This window comes from Bombus affinis, chromosome 3 (genome assembly GCF_024516045.1).
Source record: "Bombus affinis isolate iyBomAffi1 chromosome 3, iyBomAffi1.2, whole genome shotgun sequence".
NCBI classification, from domain to species: domain Eukaryota; kingdom Metazoa; phylum Arthropoda; class Insecta; order Hymenoptera; family Apidae; genus Bombus; species Bombus affinis.
The window spans coordinates 18,283,026-18,307,248 of NC_066346.1; the positions used below are offsets into that span (position 1 = coordinate 18,283,026).

Here is a 24,223-nt window from a genome sequence, read left to right on the forward strand (position 1 = left end):
ACGATACTATTTCAAGGTGAATCTTTGTATCTATTATGCCTCTTTTGGTACCATTTTCGTTTGTTAAATCTCTCTTATTAGATCAGATTAAACTTTCTTATAGATCGAACAAACCCTTCACAACTCGAAGATTTTAGGTTTTCCATTGAGATTCGAGTCATCGAGGTTCCACTGTATCGACAATTACTTTCTTAAATGTTTAGTACAAGATCAATTGTCCCTTTAGCATTTTTTCATTTTTCAAGATATGTTGAGATATTTGAAGCTCCCGCTTTTTACCTTTTAAGTAAAGGTATATTATAAATTACGGATATTAGTTTTTTTCGAGATAGTACGGTCCAAAATAACATTTGGAAAACTGGGAGACATGGATCCTATCGTTAGACTGCGGATTTCTATAGAAAGTTTGAAAATGCTCAGACACATAGAACGCACATAATATGTAAAAATATACTTTCGATATAAAATATTGAAATAATTTAATTCGATATAAAATATAAAATATCGAATGTATAGCATTTTCTAATATTTATTAGGTAAAATAATATTATACCTATGTAGTTTTCATTTTGTAAATTATGTTCATAAAAATAGAAATTTGCATAAATATCCGCAGTCCACGCATTATAAATGAAGCCATTTATATTTTATTTTTAGAATTATGTATAACCTAAAACTTTTCTAAATGTTAGTATATTATAATTCGTATCGTTATATCATTGTGTCCATTATTAACAAAATTCGTTTCGAAAGAGTCGACGTTTATGTGTCCATATTATATAACAAATTTGCTAATGCTCTCAGTTCTACTATATGGCTTCAATTTCTTTCACAGAAATTTTACTTTTATTCAATAAATTCATATTCCGCAAAATAATTTTGTTCGATCCAACTTCTTTGGTCTCTAGCATTAGAAAAAATACAACAGCTATATAGAAATGTAAAAGAGATCAAGAGATTACAATCGTTTACGGCATAAATATTACACTATTACCATAACTGTTTTGATTGTTTTTATAATCAATACGTACTGATTATGTTAATTCCCGACTTGTTTTATTTTCTTCTTACAATATCGACGATACGCGAGTCTACGACTAAGAGACTTCTAAAGATGATCTTTCTGTAAGTCTGCTCGAGGCAAAAGTGTCTTGTCATCATGCTTTTAGGCGTGTACGAGCATTTTGAAAGTAATATTTACCAATCGATCACTTTCCCCTCGATCGATATTCACGAAGCTCGAATTTCATATTTTTCGTAGATAAGTCTCCGTTCAGAAGTATCAAGATATTTTCTGGTTTAATAACTCTATCTGGATGTAATAATTGCTGTAAATTATTAATTACATGATTATAGACGATCATGACTTTGCATGTACGACAATGATATTAAGAGTTTGCAAGAGTTACAAGGTGAATGTACTGAATTAGATAATCCTAATTAACGATTAATGTTCTTTTGACACGACATATTCTTGAATTTCAGAATTTATAAATCTTCAAATTTTAGAATCTTCGATTTCTTAAATATTCAAATTTTGAAATTTTTGGATGTTTATGTTCTTGAATTGATAAATAAGTCTTTGGACTTTTGAATTTTCAAACTTTCAAGTTAACAAATTTTTGAGTTTCCAAATTCTTGAATCTTCGAATTATGAAGTTTCAAACTTATGAATTTTCAAAATTTTAGCGTTTCTGAAATACCAAATATTAAAGTTTTCGAATTTAGCATTCCCAAATTTTTCCAAACTCTCGAATTTTCAAATTCTCAAACTTTTAAATTTCTAGATTTTCAAATCTTCAAAATTTTCGAATTTTCAAATATACGATTTTTGTATGTATCTTGAGATTCCGTTACCTCCATCTGTTTTTCAAATTATATATTAATTCTTAAGGATTGTAGTAATAATTTCCCAATTATTTCCAAGATTAACCTCACGTTCTGTAAATATCTTAATACTTACGAACAGTGATATATTTCAAAAGATCGGATGAAAAATCACTTGAAGAAAAAGCAACTGAACATAATTTGTAATTTATACTCGTTCACGTCTAATGATTTGCAAAAACTTTCATCTCGCACAAAAGAAACTTTTTGCAAAACTTGTTCTTTTTTATGCTTGATAGATCTTGTATCAGACGTGACGTTTATCATTGTCATTATTTCTTATTCTCCTTCCTCGTATGTTCTTCGAACGATTTTCAAGAGATCGCCTTTGAATTCTCAAAGGCAGTCGACGATCATCGACGACAGTTGAATCGATATTTTACTGAACGATTGCAAGAGCTGCCCTTTCATCGATTTCGAACGTCTTCTCCTTGCGTTCTCTTGTATCTAACGTTTGTAAAACTAACGTAAGTCAAAGAAGCTCAAGCCTACGGAGAGGATGTCGACACCGATGACCACCACGGTCACTGTAACCGAGGGGACCAATATTGCGCTGCCATATCTGGTGCTGGTTGACCTGGTACTGCAATCGGTACACTGACACCTGGTGATATCAGACCTGCAAGATGATTTAACGTTTATTCAATGGGTTTGTTTTATTGCTTAACACATTGTGGATCAGATATTTTATTGTTGACTACGACCAGCTATCTTTTGCGTGAAACATTTTAAAATTACTTATTTATTAATTGTTAGTAGTTAAAAATCATTGCCATGTTAGATATTTATTTTTAACAAATATTTCAAAATTATATGCGTTTGCAAAATAAAAGTAATTATAATTTTTCACGTACTAAAAGTTTCTTTAAGTATGATACTTAGCAAAACGTTCATTCCTTTTTCCACTCGTAATGCATACTATGTTGTGTTTTGCGTTACAGCGGAATAACAGCTCTTGATTGACGAGGTAAAAATTGCAAGATATCTTGTCAACAACTCCTAAAGACGCAATAGAAAATGGTAGATATCTCGTTATTCGTTCGCAATGTGTTAAGATTATATACGTATCGTTAGACGTACAGTTACTTACGAAAGTATTCGCACAGTTATGGAAACCTTTCATAATTATAGTAAAACTTCGTTTATGCGAACAACTTAATGTTCTATTATTCGAACTAGGACTGAGCATAATTTCAGTTATGCAAAAATAATTATGACGAATATATTCCTAATAAACACGAATAAAACATACAAATAACTCTGTATACAAAGTAAATTCTATCGCGCTTAGTTTGACACAACGATGGAATTTTATTTACGTTATTAAATAATAATTCAAGCTATTAAATGTTTTAAGATAAGAATTTTCGAAGTATATGTGCTATATCACGGTGTAGTGAATTTGAAAAATAAAAATAAATAGGTATAAAAAGTAGTCGACTTTATGAGTTGAAGATAAATTGCAAAATCCTATATTTATAATTTCTCTCTTTAATCCTAAAAAAAAATTGTTAAAGTGAGACAGATGTTTGAAATGTTGAACATTTATAACATTTTTCAGGTCTTTAGTAAGATTTAGAACCGTAAGCGAATTTTATAGGTACATAACTTGTTAATTGCTAAACCAAGGATTGTAATACGTCATTGTTTTTTTTCTCTTTATTATCATCACTTTCGGTGATCTTAATACGATAATATCGAATCAAACTTTTCTATGTATCGTAAGGCAAGTATGTAAAATTTAAACATTACGAAATTTCTATTCATTCTGTATGCGAAGATACCAGATAATAGCAGCCAATTAAACACGGACATATAAAATCAATGATCAATCTTTTCGTTAGTACACTTATTTTATAATTTTTTAATTTTTTTCTAATTTTTAATATTTAAAATTTATTTCTTAATTTATTCTTATTAATTTTTATTATCTTTTTTTTATTAATAAGACACTAGCTTGTGAAGAATGATTATTATTAAATAAAAATATTCATAATCACGTTCAATATCGTATTAATGATTAACAAGTGACTATATTCTCATCATTAACTTACGACCTTTTCCGACCCAAAATGACCTTTTACCAGAGCTCTTTAAATTTATATCTCGCACTCTGGGCATAGAAATATTAAAAATATTAAAGGACGTTATCTAAAAAAAAAAAAGTCCGGTCACCTTGAAACCTACGAATCTTTGCGATAAAACTACTTTTATCACGCTATCATGAGCTATAGTGTTTTTTATATATAGTTATGAAACTTTATAATTTAAGGCTTTATAATTTAGGGAACTATGTTAAAATATTCAGTTAACATTAGAATTTTTCTGTGTTCTACCCGGAACTGCTTATGGTTTGGTCCATATTTTTAAGAAACATAATAATAAAATAATAATTTAAAAAAAGATAAATAATTTGTTTCATTATAATTTAACTGTGTTTTAGTGAAGTTTTGTGAGTATACGATAAAACTATGAAGAATAAAAAATAAGTTTTTATTTACATATTATTTACTTTTTGCATATGTAATTTTCAAAGGAAGAAATGGCCACTGAAAGAATTGACCAGTATTGCTCAAAACAGCATGCATTAAAAGATTATGATAATTATTCAGTAAAGGGTGCATCTCACCGATTTCAATGATTTTGAAATGTTCTCGTTTCATTTTCCTATAGATATGTATAATACTGTATATTATGTCATTGTATAATATGTATATTATGTATAATAATGACCGTATGGTCACAGTTCCTAAGATATTCCCAAAAAGTTTCAATAAAATTTCAATTAAATTAATTTTATGATTATACTTCGTTCTGGAGTAGTCCGCCATGGTTTTGTGTAGTTTAAACTAAACTTATCTAATTCATCTATAAGAAAAACAACCATTTTTAATACTGTATAAATGAATAAAGAACAATGAATGGGTTATAGGCTGTACTAAAGTAGTAAAGTAGTTCCGACAAAGTTAGCATGAAATATTTTTCGATGAATCGTTTGATACGTGGAATGTCGCAGTTTACTTTAATCTTCAATTTGTCAAAAATCTTAACAAATATATCTACCGCCGTTGACAAATTGTTTGTAGTATAAGAATATATAAAACAAATTGTTAATTAATACATATAGTTCTAAACATAGACTGCTTTATAACTTGAAAACTGAAGCTGAGCGGAAGTTACATGTATAGGAAAAATTTGTACAGAATGTTACACTTGACAACATATTTTAAGGTCATCGAAATTGGCGAGGTGTGCCCTTTGCTGAATAATTACCAAAATTAAATCTTATAGATTATTTAGATTAATACAGTGAATCATCTTTCAAGTTATTGTATCCCTTTAAAATCCTCCAAAAATCAGAAAAATCAGAAAAATCATATTATTAAACTTGAAATACCATATGATGAAACTCTCTAATCTAAGAACCGCCCAAGCCACCCAAACTTGATTTAGAGGCTAACAGAGACAACAACATTCATATATATTCATAAGTACATATACAGGGTGATACTATTGCAGCCATGTAACGCACTTTGAACATGCTTTAAAATAAAGTGTGATTCCTTCATATTTAATTTTTAGTTATTTTATTACATTAAAACGTTATAAATTGAAAATCGCTTTCAAACGACGTTTTATGTTTACTGTTTAGATTCGGTAATCTAAACCAGTTTAAATAAGCCAGTTTGCAATAATCATAATCTATTTATGCAACTGTTTTATCTTTAAATAGGATAGTGATAAGGATTTCTAAGCCTTAAGTGCCAGTGAATGTAGTTTCGACTAAAAAACGTATCTTTTCACGCGGTCCATATAGCTGAAATTTCACACAGGCAGGCAATGTGTTAAAAATAAAATGCATCGAAAAGTTATTATTTACCATTTCCATTTTGCAGATAAAAATATCATGTAACATGTTTCTTGAGTTTGTTTTAATAACCACTGCAATGTATTAGGCTGTCCGAAAAGTTTCTTTCGTTTTGTAAGGAAATAATACACGCACAGTTTTTTGTTTTATATCAGTTTATTGAATTATGCACGAACATAATAATAGAAATATGACAAAATGGATTATACTTAATTCAAAAAAATAATATAAAACAGAAATTGTTGTTCATCTATTATCATCTTATAAAAGGAAAGAAATTTTTCGGACAATCTAATAATAAGAAAAAACATACGTAGTCCCTTTTATAAAACCCGAGGTTATCTTGGTTTCGCTTTGAAAGTAAACGATTTTCAACTTATGTTGTTTTAAAACTTTCGTTACATTCCGTAAAAATTTCGTTACATAGCCGTAAATGGTTGAAAAGTCGTGTGTCGCGTTAGACCGAATGCACTGTATAGATTGCAAATGGAGTTCTGTAACGATAAAAACAGCTTGGGTAACGCAGAAGCGAGTATAATCCATTACCGGGAGGTTGAATAGCGTGTTATCCGTGGTAGTCCATCGGCTAAAGTGCAAGCAGCGAGTGCAGTGAGTGCGGTAGACACTCACCGGTGGAGCTGGTGTTTTGATTGTACTGGTTCAGGCCCGCGGTATGGTATGGTTGAGTGGGGCTGCACGTGGGCCGTGCCCCGTATCCAAGATGAAGAGGCTCGTAACTCGGTGGACGAGCCACACCACACGAGTATCCGTTGTCTCGTTGTTGAAGACACGCTCCGGGACTCGGTCCCACCGTCATGCCCACGGTCATGCCCATAGGGCCCATCCCACCGCTCGTTGATAACGATGACATGCTGCTGGTAGTGTGCTGGTTTTGCTGACTTCCACCGGACATAGTGAAACTCGGCATCGACGTCATGGGGCTGATAGGTTTTACAAAAATATGTTAATTTTGGTAATACGATATCTGGTAGTTTGAAATATATGTATGTATATTAATTTTAAAATATTAATATTACGATGTAATATAATATACACATATATATTGCATATGTATATTTATATATGTTAATTTTGATAATATAATATTTGATAATGCAATGTCTAGATTATGTTTTATATTATGATAGAAATTCGTCTACTATGAATATATATACTAATATTTGCATTTGTCACATATGTCTGTCATTGAACCGAAAGGTTCTCCAAATATATATATATTTTAGTTTTAACAATGATATCGAATATGGACGTGTAGATAATATTTTCTTTTCTCCAAGCGGGTGGCAAAGAATTGCCGTTTTTAAAAGTGCGTCTCGGCCTATAGAAGTTTAGGAAGCTTTGTATTATTTAAATATCGAACTCTATTTGACATGTTCGTAGTCGGCGACGTCTTTTCTAACGTTTCTACGTCATTTTTAAGTCCTCGGGTTATCTCTTTTCGTATTTACAACTAGTTATATGCAATTTATAATGAATAGGGCAAACCATTGGATGGCCTACAGATTTTTAACAAATTATTTTATATCACACCAGATGACAAATAATAGATAAAACTTTCGTCTGTTCAGCGATAAACAAACGATCAACAACTTTGAAACAGTAATCGATTTACGGCGTTTAGCTATGGCCTCTTGGAAATTATTAATATTTAATTAGGCAGCGTCCAATTAAAGTTCTTACGTCAGAACCGACACCTGGCAGCGAATGCGTTAGCAAATCATGTTAATTCTCACCTGTATGAATCAGGCATGCTTGGTATTCCTGGATAAACGGCTGTGGGCGCGAAACCATGATGTATCCTGGGTGGAGAGGGCGGTGCTTGCGGGGGTGGTTGACTAGCCAAAATACCCGAGGCTGGCGGCGGTGTTGGATGACCAGCGCCAACTAGACTCACACCTCCGGCATGCTGTTGCTGTTGTTGCTGCTGCTGCGACTGTTGTTGCTGTTGCTGTTGCTGTTGTGACTGCTGGTGTTGCGGGTTGTCCCTCCGTTGCGTGCGCAATTTCTCTTCGCGCCGCCACTTCGCCCGCCGATTCGAAAACCACACCTGAGTTAGTGAACGAGAAGACAGACGAAGATACAGGTCAATCGCTAGGCTACAGGTTCCGCTTAATTTCGGTCGTCCGGAGTATTTTTTTACTGTTTTATATTTTTTGCGCGATATTCTAAAGATGACGCGAACTCGATAGTAGGGAATTGGCAAATTGGAAATTTTGGATATATACAGTGCATTCTTTGGGGTTTACTGCGGCTACAAAAAGTATTCGCACACATCCTTATTTTCCAATGAAGCGTTTTGTTATCAGGTTCTACGTTTCAGTCTCATAGTATCAAATATTCGTCACACGAGAGTACTACTAAATGATACGAAATCTGCTATACTTGGATTTAATTAATTGGTATGTAAATACTATAATAATTACTACATATATGAGAATTCTATGTTACGTAGATCCATGCCTCTTGGAAGTGTATTCTAAGTGGTGAATTATTCTGCATAGATTTTTGTAACATATTGTTACAAGAACTTAATAGTCACAGTGTGCAACGCCAAAGCTAATGTGCATAAAAATTGGGAAAATGACCGCTTCTTCGATATTTAATAATTTAATTTTTATCGATATTTGGAATATTGACTAAATACAGAAAGCGGTCAGACGTTTTCGGAACTTCCCACAAAGTGGACATCTCGAAACAATTGCTCCAAAAATATTTCATATTGCACACAAAGTATATCCTTTCAATTGATCGCTGCGAATATCTCTAAAATCATTCGTGATACCGAAAAATGTTTTGAACAAAAGTTAAATGACTCCGATGTGGGCATAATTTAATGTCAGTAAACAACTACTATCAAGAACAACCTTGCGACACAGCTTTATCTTTTTTAATGAAACCATATATCTTTTAATACATTAAGGGAGAAATATATATATGTTGGAGATGAAAGGACACCGAAGCTTTCTCTTTGGAACTTTGGAAAAATCCCTTAACATTGTAATATAGATTCTACCCTAGACGTAATTAAGCAATTGTCGTCATTTAATTCGATTGTATTTGTTTGAGATTTGTGATAATGAGCTCGTTACTTGTCAAATTCTGTAATAATCATATTTGCACTAGTAAATATCTCCTCTACTGCATAACAATAATGTCTAATCCAAATGAAGATTCGTTTCACGGCCCTAACCCTAATCATAATGCGAACCCGACATATATATATCGTAAAAACTAATAGTTTTTCGACATAAATAGATAAATTGCCTTTTAGAAAGAATACCAAGATAGGTCGATTGATGTATTAAAAAATGTATGGTTTCATTAAAATAAATAAAGTTGATCTGTATGTTTCTACCTACAGAGATACTACTTCACATTAAACCCTCGGAACCATTTAATTTCTGTTTGCAATATTTTCCGATGTCATGAATAGTTTCAGAGATATTCGGAGGAATTGATTGAAATGGGACGGTTTGTAATCATACAGTAATAATGTAAACAAATAAACATGATTGGGGAAGATAGCCGATTCCGCAATAGCCTATTAGATGTAGGATTTCTGAGCTTATAGTCTTACAGCCTGCAAATTGAAATACATTAGGAATTTTAACATATTAGTAGTGCCGATATTTAATTTTTAATATGGTATTATAAAATATGTTGTTTCGTTTTTTATATAAGTTACAAAACAATTATGAATATTACGGTAGTCGAAATTAGTTTTGCTTCCTAAAAGTAAAAATTTGTAAGTAGGTATGTTTTGTTTATAAAAGCATAATATTCTTTCCTTTATATAATAGTAGTATAGGGAAATGATTATCACAAGAAATATAAATATATAGCGATTATTCGGTAATTATATTAGTTGTCAAACAAGTGAATCACTAATGTAGAATTCGTCAGAGACTATAAGTATGATGTTTTTAGATGAAGAAACCTATTATTTTCAATGAGGTGTTAAGGATATCGACATATAAGAATTAGTATTACAACTACTAAAGCAATAAATACGATTGGTATCAATTTTTCTATATTTCCAATTACTAAAATCATGCAAGTGTTTATTCTTTTTAATTTTGTTTAAAATTGATCGTAAACTGAAAAATTATATAAACAATGAGATTTACAAAAGAAACTGGACAAATTTTCATTCGAATTTTGTTTCCTACTTATAACTAATAGCGTTGTGTTTGCGTGTATGATTAGGTACACATGCTGTGTAATAAAGTAACTATGCGATAACTATATTATACTTAGTATTTTAAAGGTTTAATTGTAAGCGATTAAGGGATGAAGAATTCGTTGCTTCGTTAAAAGAAATTCTTTATATTATAATGGTAGGCGATTCACCTTTGAAATTTGAAGACGAATAATAAACAATAAAGGTGTTAGAAAAAAATGATTGCAATCAATTATACTTGAAAACCAGTATTTAATATACTGTGACTCCCATCAATATTCGGACATTTATTAGTTTATTATTCCTCATTTAGAAAAAATATGTATATTAGATAAAATATATGATTCTATCAACTGCAATATTTGTTTTAATATATTAAAATATAGATAAATAGTTAATTATTAGAAATAAATGTTTATAATAATAATGTTCTGCAAATCGTGGTGTCTGAACATTAATGCGAGTCACTGTATGTAGTTAAAGAATATATGTATGTAGTCACCTGTATTCGAGCTTCCGGTAGACCAATCTTTCCAGCAAGTCTTTCCCTGGCGAAAACGTCTGGATAATGCGTTCTCTCAAATTCCTTCTCGAGAGCGTCGATTTGCTCGTTACTGAAGCTTGTACGATTCCTTTGAAGCTTCCTTTTTAAACGAAGACGCGCCTGATCGTCGTCCGTGCCTCCGGATACACTTCCGGCGTTGCTGTTGTCACCTCCACTGTTCGTTTCGTCCGAATGTGCACCACCCTCCAGTTCTGCAACTATAAAAAAAGTTAACAATTTATGAGTTAACTTTTAACATTTATTATACATTTAAGATGGCTGTTTATGCGGTATATCAATCTTTTACTAAATGCATATACGTCTGCAGCAAACGTCTTGCAATTTCTATATATGTACATTCTCAGATTGGTTGAGAAACCAGTATAATCACGACAATCGTGTCTCATTACAGTTCTAAATGTTTTACGTAACACGTACAATATACATGTATATAAATGTTTTTTATGATATATGTGAAAATACTTTTGCGAGTCACTGTTGATATTGTATTGGGCGGTTACAAAAGTTTGTTTTGTTACGAATTCCTATCAAATATTAAAATGTTCATTTTACAATTGTGATTTTAAGTTGGATTAGTGATATACATATTATGTTCCTTCATTTTTCAATAAGTTATCGATCTATCTGTTATTTTATTGACAGATATACCTAGTATAATATTCAGATTACCTGAATAAAAGCGTTTTCAATTGGCAAAGGGACAATTAAAATAATATAAATTAAACAATTAGACATGAAAAGAGATATTTAGATATAGTAAATGTTGTATTTCTATATCTAATGGGATAATTAGCAGAAGAGGGGAATTTATGAATTAACAATATACGATATCGAAGTTTTGAGATTAACTCGCAATTGTTAATAATTGAATATATCCAGATGGTAAGAAGAAATTATTGTAGCAATTAATTATTCGTATTATAGTTCCCTGTTAAAATATGTACGTAAAGGTTTATTATAATAATTTATTGGTTTATAATTGTTGGTCCTTTCGTTACACGTATGTTTTTTAAAGGTTATCCGCATAAAGTGTTCCATTTCAAGCCGAATACATATATTATAAATTATATAAAAGCACAAATGAGACAGCAAACGTATTACGGAGTTATTCACTGATGTAAAATAATTGGAACCAATGGTGTTCATTTTGATTAAAATTTTATATCCATTGATTCTTGTATAATTGTAATTTTACTTTCCATGACATGTTATTCGAAAAGGATTAAAAAATTAAAAAATTTCATCAACGATTTAGAATTATTAAACTTAACTTAAAAATACCTATAACTTTACTTTCAAACGTGAATCATACTAATAATTTATATAATTAATCGATTTAAAATAGATTTCCAGAGAAAATTAGGTTCAATGTTGAATTGGAAAATTTAAAAATAAAATTCATCGCTATTTGTCTCCCACTCCAAAGAAGGTTTATATTAGATGGTTTATACATTATAAATATATTTACTATTAATAACGATGCAGTGGATTAATTACTAATACTAATAATTTATAATAATCTGATAACACTTCCAATCTAGTTTCTATGTAGGTATATTTCTCCATATTAAAATGTTCAACTTCCCTGGTAAAAAGATAATCGCGAATTATGCGAAATCCTCTCTAAATCGATCCCCAAACCCTATCGATCTCATACAACGTCGCGAGTTTTTACTGACCCTCTCCCTCTTCGTTCCTTCTTTTTCGAGGGTCGTCGACAGAGGCCTTCGTCAGTTTTCTTATATAAATATCCACGTGCGTGCACGGTCTCGTGCATGTATACGTGCATGTAGAAACGCGAGGGGGAGGATTCGAGGGAAAGGAGGCGTTGCTGGGCGAACCTTATCGTCGGTTTCTGGGTGAGCGCGTCGAGGCGTCACTGGGTTTTGGCTCGACGACGAGAACTGCCTGGGGGTTGCACTGGGGGGAGGGTGGGGGAGCTGGTGGAATGGCTGGCTAGGGAAAGAGGGACGCACGATAAGACGCCGAGCGTCCCGACGCCAGTGTCCCTGTTCTCCCTTGCACGATACGCCTCTGTCATCCGTGCAAAGTGCCATCTTCTCTCTCTCTCTCTCTCTCTCTCTGTCTTCTTCTTCTTCCCTTTACTCTTCCAGTTCTGCTATTCTTTTTGCTTCCCCTTTTTATCTCTGGCTTCTATCTTTCACCTTCTTGCTTTAATTTTCACCTTCGTCGTAGTCTCTTCTTTGTTTCACTTCTTGGGACGATAATCTTCACTTTGGAGTCTTTGCTTTGGAGTCTTCGACGCGTTAATGGAAACCTGATAACAACTTCTCGATAGGGTCGAGCTACCCGTTTCCGTCGAGCCTTGCCGCTTCTTTTCCGACACTTACTGTCTGAGTTAGGTCTTTCTTCGCTTATTTTGGGAGTCTGCTGTATCGTTTTGTACCGTGGATTAGGCAGATGCTGATTCATTGTTGGCCAAAGACGTATTAATACGTTTTATCTTAGAATTAATAATAAATATTATAATCGCTTTAATACGTCTATTGGAAGATTCTATTCTACATTCTACTTTAATTTGAAATTTTTAACTTATTAGTTACTACATATAATCATAAAAAAATGACTATGTGAAATCATATGTAAAGTTGATGAATTATTGGTTAAAGCTGGAATTTTAGTAACTGTTCTATGTTGTAACAGATTAAGAGCACTTTTAGTTAGTATGATTATAAAGACCGTATAGGAGAGATATGGTAAAGATATAGTAAATTTGAGTGCTATGCTTGAAATATTGAATTCTATTTTTATTTTAAATTCACCATCGAATAAATTGTATTTAATTGAATTTAATAAATACAATTTTGGCCGCATAATTTATTTTATAAATGAAAAGGTTACAAAATTCAAAATACAGTTCTTTACCGATTTCTCATACTCAAACTAAACGCATTAACAAACGTGTTATCTTCCTTTCAAAATCATCGACAGAAACGTTCATTTCTTCTCTACCTTATTATTTATCTATTAAATATTATAACAAATATTATACGATAAATATTTTATATATTTTTGTCCATTACGTGCATTTTATATATTTCTGCACCTTCAAATTTCCTATAAATATAAAAAAAATCTACAGTTTAGTGATGTATTACCATTTGCCTAAGAAGGACGATGGTTTTCATAATGATATCGTCGAGGAAGTGAGAGAACTCGAGAGATAATCCGTAGTCTCCCCTTTCATGGATGCGGTTAAGGTTCATCGTGGAAGCTGGCAGGGAGCCACGTTTCTAGTACTAAACTTCTCGTGGAATCGGAGGGCTGTTACACCAAGTTTCCACTACAGGATGTAGAATCCAGAACAATGTGGAACTTCCTCTTCCTCTTGCTTCTTTCGTCTTCCATCCTTCGCTCGTTGTCTGTAGCTTCCGCCTCCGGTTAGTTCTACTTTTCGCCTGTCGTTCTCCCTTCTCTCCTCTCTCCTCTTCTCTTCGTCGTTTTTTCCACCTCTCACAGTTTACACTTCGTTTGCCCTAGTTTTTCTCGTTTTTGTTCCACTGATTGTTTCTTTCGATTTTTCTACGCTCTTTTCTCTTTTTTCAGGCTATTTTGCGTTTACTTTTGCGAATTTTAAGTTTCGTTTCGTTGGTCTTATTCTTCCTTTTTAATGTATGGTCGTTTTCGTAAGATTGCTTTTTAAAGTAAGTTTTTGTCATTGATGTATTTAATGGAGATTCTTGTATTTTAGTTTATACATATTATTTTTCATTAAGCGTCGATGCAAATTCCGACTATTATTTCTTTTTATTGCAAGTATTTAACAAAAACTTGCATTTATTCTACATTTAACAGCGAACAGAATGTATGGAGAAAAGGAACACTACATATATCAAACTAGAAAAGAAAGAAAAAAGAGGAAAATATATTTATGAGAAATCGATGAACAATTTGCATACACAAAAGAAAGCAGAAAATTCAAATATCCTACGACATTTTAAATATTAATACAAATTATTATTATTTTCCCTTCAAATGTTAATATAAATTACTATTGGTCGCTGATGACCAATTATTATTGATAGTGCAAAGCAAATATAAAAGCTGAAAACAATCGAAGTTGAAGCAATTTGAAAAATTAACATTCAAAGTTAGTTTTAGTGAAAACAATCTCGAAATAAATCACTCATCTAAGATGAATCTGAACATATATTTCAAAGTAAAACGTGCCAAACTTCTTTTCCGTGTAGATATATTTATTACATTTGTAATATGTAAGCAAATTATACCACATAATTTTAGCGACTACTATTAATAAAGAAAAATCGCATAATATCACAAGCAAATTCAATTTTAAGATTATATTGACTTTAGATGTTTTGTTTGTTAGTCACGAAAAAATTGTTTCCAATTACTTAAGTCATTCAACATCGAGAGATTATATTACGTTACCATTAAGCTTTCAAAACACCTTATATACGCATATTTACATGCATTATATATACATATTCATTATTATAGCAAATTTGTGATACATATAATACAAATAATTTAACACAAATTCAATAGAAATAAATTTTTGTTATTTTTCATCTTTTTCGATTAATAATTTAAAACTCATTAAGTATATAGTACGTATATAATAATTTAACATCTAAAGTTTATTTGAAAATACCACTATATGTATAATATATTTGAAATATTATCAATGAGGTATTATAATCTTGAATGTGTTAATTTACTTTCGTAAAGTTTTGCGTTAATATTAATATTTGCGAATTTTCAAAAATAATATGTACATAGTATTAAAATTAAAAGAATGCCGATGCTTTAGCAGAAACGTGAAAATGAAGTCGGCCATCGCGCTTGAGCGAGCTTGAACTCGGGTTGGTGGATAATACGTTGAACGACGATATGAGAGATTTGGTTGGGGCGAAAGACCAAGGACGAGAGTAAGAGTAAGAGAAACTGAATGGCTAGAAGGGATTCCCCTCCAACGATACATTCTCCTCTCGCTTCCAACATCTGTTGCGATCTTTTCGTTTTTTCCCCGACATCTCTTGCGAAATTACAAAAGACTGATCCTTTTATGATAGAAAATATCTCACTTGGTATGAAACGATTACGAAAAGTGGAAAAATGTAATTTTATACTTTGTACATTTACATCTTTATATATTTAACCCTTCTAGTTAAAATACAATGCCATAAATTTCACATTTTAAACTTTATCGTCTGTAACATAATTTGTATTTTTGTATTTTCACACCACTTAACATTATTTCTATACTATTTAAATTCCGGTACATATTATTTTAATATCTGTTGCTTATGATTAAACAGTCGAAATTACGTATTTGTTATATTTGATGCTAAAAATACAAGAAATAATTTTATCCATTTCAAACGAAAAGTGTTCGGTCCTGATTATTGCTCTTCGTGTGCCTATAATCGTCGATTTTTCAACAGCTGATCGATTTTTAATCGAAACAATGCTACTTTGATCGCTTTTACGTAACAATAACTATAGTTTCAACGATACGTAACTCGCTCGTGACCAATTGTTATATTTAAATCGGTTCAATGTGTGGGATTTTGATGGTTGAACGGGAGGTCCTTTTCATTATGGAATTGATCGATGGTCAATGATTGGTAAAGTGGCAAACGTTATTTGGAAGTGGCGCGGTTGTTTCGTCGAAACGTTTTTAATACGCTTGGGTTAGTCTTGTGTCGTTTGGCTTCTTTGTCGGGTAATTGTTGCTGTTTAGGCGTGGTTAAGCAACGAGAAGTGGGTTTCTGCGAACTTTCGGATGCAGGTTTCATGTATTTGTGAATTTTATGGGTTTTAAAATAGTATCTAAAAGATAAGATATAAGTAATATTAAATAGCGTAAAAACACAAATAGGTAGGAAAATACTCGAAAAGAAAGGCACTGTATTAAAAAATATTTAGGTAAGACTAAAAATCGAAATATAAAAGAAGAATGGTATGTCTGAAACGAAATAAAAATTGATTTCAATAATGCCCGATCCTGCCAGAAATGGTTTCTTTTTGTCTCCTAAATTCCGAAGAGTCTCTCGAAGAAGCGGAAAGGCACGCGTACGGTACCATACAGAACTTCAACCTCAGACCATAGAGAAAAATAGTTCCTTTGTCGTTACACCCTTCCATCCAGCTCTTCTGATGATCGTTCACGCATTTCCAATCTTCTCGAGGACTTCTCGTGTTACGAGAAATAATAAACTGTACACTAGCCACGAGTGGCATATTCGTGGTTGCCATTGTAGCAGCCGTGGTTCGTTCGAGTACGATAGAAAAATTCCAGGGGCGAAGTGGCGACGTTTAGCTAAGTGCACCGACGACCATTATCGGCGTTAATAATGCCGTTCGCCACTCGTGTGCTCGCGGCCATTACCCAGCCAGCTTTTTCTTTTCACCGATACTGCTCTGGACTGGCTGCGTGACTTTATAGCTCGAGTTTCTCGATTCTCGAGTTAGCGACGATGTTTTAACGGTCTCGCGAACGAGACCGTAGAAATCTACAGCTTTACGAGCTCTCATTATTCTTCAGACTTCTCCTCCGTCGCATACACGCAAATTGTCGACTCTATGCTTTCGTAAGGATGTTTGACTATTTTGAGGATTTCTCTGCGAGAATTGGGAATGTTGGGATATAAAATTGTATTCTTGTTGGTATTATACGGATACAGGTTGCGTTACGCAATTCGGTTGGCTTATAATATTAAATTTGTTAAACGATAGAAAAATGCTGTTAAGAGGAAAGTTATAGCAGTGTCTATTTTCCTATGACTTCGCTTTCTTTATAAGCGCAACGATGTATCAAAATTGCACGAAACATTCAAATACAATTATATATTCTTTATATATATTTTTTTATCTTTTTTCAAATACAATTATACATGTAAGATTGTAAATCTTGGGATAATTCAGGGATCGATTCTGTAGTCTGAAAATCGAGTTTTTATTACGAAGTAATTAGATAATAATAAATATAGACAATAAATATAGACACAATAATATAGACAAAAATAAACAACAATTAATATACGTCTATAACGATAAATAACGATAATTATATAAACGGGAAATAACAAGTCTTTGGTACAATGTTTACCTGAAAATCGAGAATCGATTTTCAACGTCCTGAGCTACCGATCTTTCTTCTTCGGTCTTTAAAATCTTAAATAACTATTCCGTAACCTTGTCTGTCTCTAATGTAACTCTCTGTCCGTCCGTTCGGGAAAAACGTGCTTCTTAAAATGGTCGTCCGTAAAACAAAAGAAGATCGCTCTGTCCGTGAAACACAGCCTGTCGTGCTACCCGTAAAACAAAAAGAATCCCTATCCTACATGAACTCTAGGGAGTTTACATATATTTTCTTTTAGTCTTATCAATCTTTCGGAACATTCCGCGTGAGAAAGTATTAGAGTGCCACGTTTCAGAAATCAATATTTCGTAGGGTATTTCAGGATTTGATAGATCATGTACTTTATTAAAGATATTCCGCTTTCACATAGTTTCTTTATGTTTTTCTTTAAAAATTAATAACTGTAGCTACGCACTAATAATATTAATGTAATTAACGCAATGATAGAAATATCTATTAATATTTGTCATAAAATTAGGTTTGTCAAAGATTGGACGTAATTTACGGGAATACTTATATCGTAGAAACACTATCAAACACTCAACTTTTCGGGGAATCCGGATCTAAGATTTTCAGATTGGAAATTGTCGACTAACGGTTTCGTAAAGATGATCTGCAGAAAAAATTTAATTTATCGTCAAGGAGAAAAGAGTTAACAAAAGTAGTATTTCGTATTAACACAACGTAGTCGGATATTGCCAGTGTCAAATGAAGGAAGAAGTATTTATAAACTGATATTTGTATGCGCTACGCACGCTACCAATCGTGTATGAAATGGTACTTTTATGGTATTTTACGCGTTGCGATAACAATGAATAAATACAAAATTCCATGGAATCAACAGAAACTGATACTTCTTACACGTTTAAAATAAATTTATCAGTGTAAATAGCTGAAATATCACGCTATATATCGTCGAAGGAGTAACAAGGGGCACGGGGACCAGATGCACCGCTCCCTGCGCATCGAATGTTCGAATAGCTACCAATGATACAGATGTTAGCAGGATTATTCTGCGGTGTTCATCGAAGCGAAGCCGAAGTCACCAGCCTCGGGCCCGAAAATTCAGCAAAAACAGCCAGGGTATTAAGGGTCGGCTAATAACGCGTAATACCAACCACGTCCCTTCCTGCTCGCACATTTTTATTACCCCTCTACCTTTTCCCCTCCTTTTTTCCTTCTCTACACGTTTTTGGCATTCGGTAGCCAACCCCGCAGTCTCGACACGCCATAGGTGAATCCTGTGTCGAGGGGTGGTATCCGTCAGGGAAAATAAAAAAAGATTACGCACATTGGGCCACTCGTTCCAGCATGACACCTCGTACCCCCCGACGCGTTACGTCGCGATTATCATTTTGAAATCGACTAGAAAAGCCAGTCAGTGACAATAGCCGGCCATGATGCGTTAGTAACGGCCATTCACCGACCGGACCGGCGAAAGAATGGAATGGTTGGATAGAGGGGAGGAGGGTTGCATCAAGGGAAGGTTTCTAGACGGAGAGAGAATGAGAGGGATGATAGTTAAACGATATATTCTCGAATGGGAAACCAGTACAAAACGGTATAGATACGTAAGGTTTTAGATGTATAATTTTGTAATGTATGAAACAAATTGTGCAACTAAAATTATATGTGTTAAATACATTCACGGTGAACATAAAATAAAAGTAGAATTCAAACATAGCTCTCAAATCGACGATAAACAAAATTTTTACATATACGATAAAATTTACTATATTTTACCTACGCGACGTTCACGATCGTATTTTATTTATAATTAATAATCGTATTTTTTATAGTTAAAATTACTCTTATATTGTTGTATCGTTATATTTAACATAAAACAATTAATAAAATTTCTGTTCTAATCGATAATTCGTCAATTCTATGTATAATGGCCCACGAAAGTATTTGAATAGCTATTGTAAGAATCTTTCACGAATATATTATATTTCTTAATATATTTTTGAGATTTCATTAGCGTCGCGAAGAAACACGAATATTATATGATTATTTCAGTAAAGTTTGAAACCAATCTGAATATTTTTATAGAGCTTACAACAAGTCGAAGCCGTTGTCCTTTTAGGATTATGAAGTTACGAAAATAAATGCTAAATAGTTTTGCTTTGCTATACGGTTTTGTACAAGTGACCATTTTAATGTAAAAATTTTAATTTAAAAATAGAAAGATATGATAAACGCAGCTGTAAATATTAATTGCATCAATTAATTTTCACTATTTCCATTTTCTTGGTGACACAAGTTTATTCATAGTAAATGACTTAAAACTTTACAATTTTCATTCTGTACATTACAATAATATTTTCAAACACTATCTAATACGTAATTTAAAGCTTTACGAATTTTCATAATAAACGTCACAATATAATTTTTACCCCCAAACAAATACCACCAAACGAAAACCTACCTAATCCAACTTTCTCAAACAACTATAATAATATACTTCGACTCTCTTAGACATTACGAGATAACATTAAGAAGACAACCAACCTCATAAGTAACGTCACAACATTTAAGGCATTAATATACTCGGTACAGTAATTGTTCGAACGAATTCCAACCCCTAATCCAAGGGGTACGTTTTCACCGCGAGTGTTTCCAACTCGAAACTTCTCCACGCGCATATATTCGGCATTAAGGACCGAGAATCCAATAAATTTGTCCGTGGGATTAGGCATTAGACCGAAGCGGATTATACGTTGGATTCCTATCCTGCGCCCGCGGGACGATAGCGATCGACCCTCGCTCTGTCACTCTTTCCGTCTCTCTCTCTTTAAGCTTCCTATACTAGCGATGGGCTCAAGCGCATCGGAAGTAGATTCGAACATTGATTGACTATTAGATGCGAAGCCTCCATAAGTGTTTCGAGAGAACGAAGTGGTGCTTTTAAGTAGAAATCCAATCTATCGTATACGTGACAGACTCGAACCCTCTATGAGTATTTTGGGAAATAACGAAGGTTTCCAAAGTAGAATCAAACGCTGCTCGAATAAGTCTTGCTCAGCTTGTTTTCTGTTTAAATTCTAATATTTAGAAGCTTCAAAATATTTAGAAGCTTTAGAGACACCGAAATTCGAAAACTTAAATACTTGAAGATACGTAATTATAAGTAAATCCTAAAAATTTGCAAATACTCGAGCGAACCATTATATCTTAAGAACCCTCGGAAACGGACGCTGGATCTACGTATCGGATTTGATTCGGATTTATGAGTACGTATCGAACTTGATCCCATCGCTAGCTATAGCGTATAACATATCGCAGCCAAGGATGATCCTCCTCAACTTGTATCAGTCGTTACAAGCCACTCGATATACAGAACCCTGTTACCCTCGTAATTACTTTCGCGCGATGCTAGCCACAAAAAAGAGATATTAAAAACGATTTTGGAGAATTTTTAAGCGCGAGTAAGCTAAATATATCTATACACTAAGGGGTTCGATTCGCGATGCAAGTAAAATCATAGAGATTTTATGGCTTGAAATGAGATGAAAATTAAGAGTAATAAAATTGTATTGGAAGCGTATCGTCCACGTTGTATCCGTATTGCCCACTTATGAAACACCATGTAGGGATACCATGTCTGAATATTAATTCATTATAACTGCCAACTTTCTTCTCTGAAATTATTATACAATAGAATTTAGAAATTTCAATCAATTTTTTTGTGGATTAAAAAAGAGAAATTTTTTAAATACCATTTTAATAATACGTATATAGGGTGACTCACGACGAAGATATTTGAACGCTTAAAATAGAAAGCTTTTATGCGTATAGTGGTATGCGTTATATAAAACACTTTGAACTTCATTATCATCAGAACTGTCATGATTTACACTGGTCAAATTCTGTGTACCAATTATTTACGAGATATTTATTGCAAATACATCAATATTTTATATCAATATTTTATATAGTATTTAGCAAATAAGACAATCGTGAAACTTGTCAGTATTATCTACACAGAGAATAGTTAAAAGTTTGATTTAAATCGATATCTGAAAATTTATATAGAAATAACGAGATATTTATTAGAAATATATCAGTATTTTATAAACGGTGCACATGGATCAATCACGAATTTTTTAAGTATTACTTATATTTATATCTACTTATATCTACTCAGAGGATTGTCAAGAATACTCTCATTGTATGTACATTGATTTAAATGAATATCTCAATTGATTCTGAAATATAGATGTATATAAATATGAGTGGCGGTCTGCAGCGGTCTACTACCTACATTTCTTCTAGGAAATTTGTACGCTTAGCAGCAAATAGTAAAAGAACGTAGAAACTGTTTGTCACTAATCAGCGCTCTATTAACGTGGTTGTGATTGGTCAGTGACACGATGAGAATGACAGATTCATATGTGCGAGAGAGACAGTAATTAATTAATAAGAGAATTATTGAAGAATCCGGATCTCTTCAAATGACGATATCTCAGTAACAGAAAATCGGATCGAAACGAAACAAATAGCATTTTGCAGGGCAGTTTACTCTTTTCGACTCTAACTGGGTTTATAGACCTTCATTAGTTTTATAACATAATTCTTTAAACTTTTTGTGGTTTTAATAGGTGTTACTCATATATTTAAGGCGTATCACAATAAATGTGTAATATATTGTAATATATTTACTACAAAATATTTTTTGGAAAAAAATGTGATAGGTATAGAAATGAACTCTTTTCGATTTTTGTGTAAAATGGAAGTTTTATTGTCGGGAAGAACTCATTTCTACTTTTAACATACGTGTATTTAATAAAAAAAAGCTAGTATACAGCATAAATCATCATCTTTGGCGTATAAATTTTGAAAATAGTCTCACTGAATGTGTGATTGTTTAAATATTTTTGTGATTTTCGCGAACTATGTATATCATTATAATTAGACCAAATATCTTGTAATTTCTATATATGCAGATATGTAGATTTGTTTTAAATTTTACCAGCATAATTGTAATAATTGGTCGTTATTACTATACTACAGGTTTTTATACATCTACAGGATATTTAACCTCTTAGGTACGATGCGTCACTATAATGGCTTTTGCGGATGTCGTCTTATATTACGACGCGCCACTATGGTGGCTCATTCTACTGACTCATTCGCTCACCGTTTGAACCAAATGATCAATTTCATTTGCTTGCTTTATACTTTTTTTGTCTTCGCAACTTTTTACGACAGTGTTAACAATATACACACAGAATATATAGTCTTTGCTTTTGATACGCCAGTGTCAGATATCAATTGCTGCTTTTCGTTAAAATAAATGTACCATTATCAGATGGTCTTTTTAACATGCCGATCCGTATCCTTATAATTTTTTAGAATCTTTAAGCTCAAAATGTCGCTTCAAAATAGAAAACGAAAAGCAATTTGAAAAACACTATCACGCTATGAGTGTGAAAATTGTGACGTGCGTCTATGTGTCGTACCGTGCTTTAAAATATATCACACTCAATTGTATTATTAATTATTAAAGTAAATTATTAAAGTTGAAGCGTATGTGTCATATTTTTAAGAAAAATTATAATTTAATTTTCAAAAACTTCATTTCAATGTGCTTGCGCAGAGAACAGCATTATTCGTTACACATTGCAGTGCTATACCGTTTTCGCGTAATTCGCGTCTAACTCTACCGTACAGAGAAATAGCCCCGCACACAATTCAACCGTGCCTAAGAGGTTAAAAATAAAAAATTAAATATAAAGCACAAAAATGCAAAAATGTATAAAATAACTAAAGTATAGTGCTCGTTATAGTACATATTTGGCGAATGCAAATTCTACTCAGATCCTATTTCTTCGGTTGTGTTGATAGAAATATGGAACTGTACAGATTAGTTACAAATGTGTTAATGAAATTTTCAAATGTCTTGTATAACGCACATAATATATTCACAAAAGGTTTCTAATATTCGAATACTTTCGTGATTAAGTTCTTATATGTCTTTTGAATTAAAAAGTGTATCCATTTGGGGATTACGATTGATTTTATGAAATCTATACAAATTTCTTTTTATAATCTCCAAATGGGAATTGTGATAACTAATGGGTTAATGCGAGTCATTATATTTTCTAAATCATCCATTTTGAATTGTTCACCCCCTCATTACACAGTCAAAAGGTTAAAACATTAACACGTAGTCAAGTGAGCGCTGTGTAACGTTCTCATTCGTGTTTGTAATGTTATCGTCATAATATTTTCATGACAAAGAAGTAAATATGATGGACCGTGAACGAGCGACAGCTAATGTTAAATGGTTGGAAAGAAATGCGAAATCGTCTATTCTGTTGTACACTGTACATTCAATGAACATGTTACATAGCAGTGTTTATGGTGCTGTCGTATGAATACAAATAGACTATAACTTTATAGATCCATTCAAATGAACGAGACACACATGTGTTTTATGCATATGCTTACGCACGCGTGAGAGAACGATTAAAGGGCAACTTAACAAACGTAACAAGATCTTTTTAACCTTTTTTCGTTTAATTTTTCTATACATACCTATTTGATTCTTACGTTTGTTTTTATACTGTT

The 24,223-nt window shown here is 32.5% G+C and overlaps 1 protein-coding gene across 3 annotated transcripts in view; it reads right to left on the minus strand.

The window, feature by feature from the left end:
* Window positions 1-272: 272 nt before the first annotated feature.
* Window positions 273-24,223, minus strand: part of LOC126914964 (paired box protein Pax-6-like) — a 142,068-nt gene continuing 118,117 nt past the window's right edge. For 2 of the 3 annotated variants that reach the window (XM_050719278.1, XM_050719279.1), the window contains exons 7-10: window positions 10,459-10,718; window positions 7,510-7,823; window positions 6,386-6,696; window positions 273-2,506 (exon numbers count right to left, since the gene is read on the minus strand). In XM_050719278.1, coding sequence (XP_050575235.1) covers window positions 2,412-2,506; window positions 6,386-6,696; window positions 7,510-7,823; window positions 10,459-10,718 — 980 coding nt within the window. In that variant the 3' untranslated portion in view covers window positions 273-2,411. The remainder of the gene's footprint in view (window positions 2,507-6,385; window positions 6,697-7,509; window positions 7,824-10,458; window positions 10,719-24,223) is intronic. The other variant, XM_050719280.1, reaches the window with a different exon arrangement.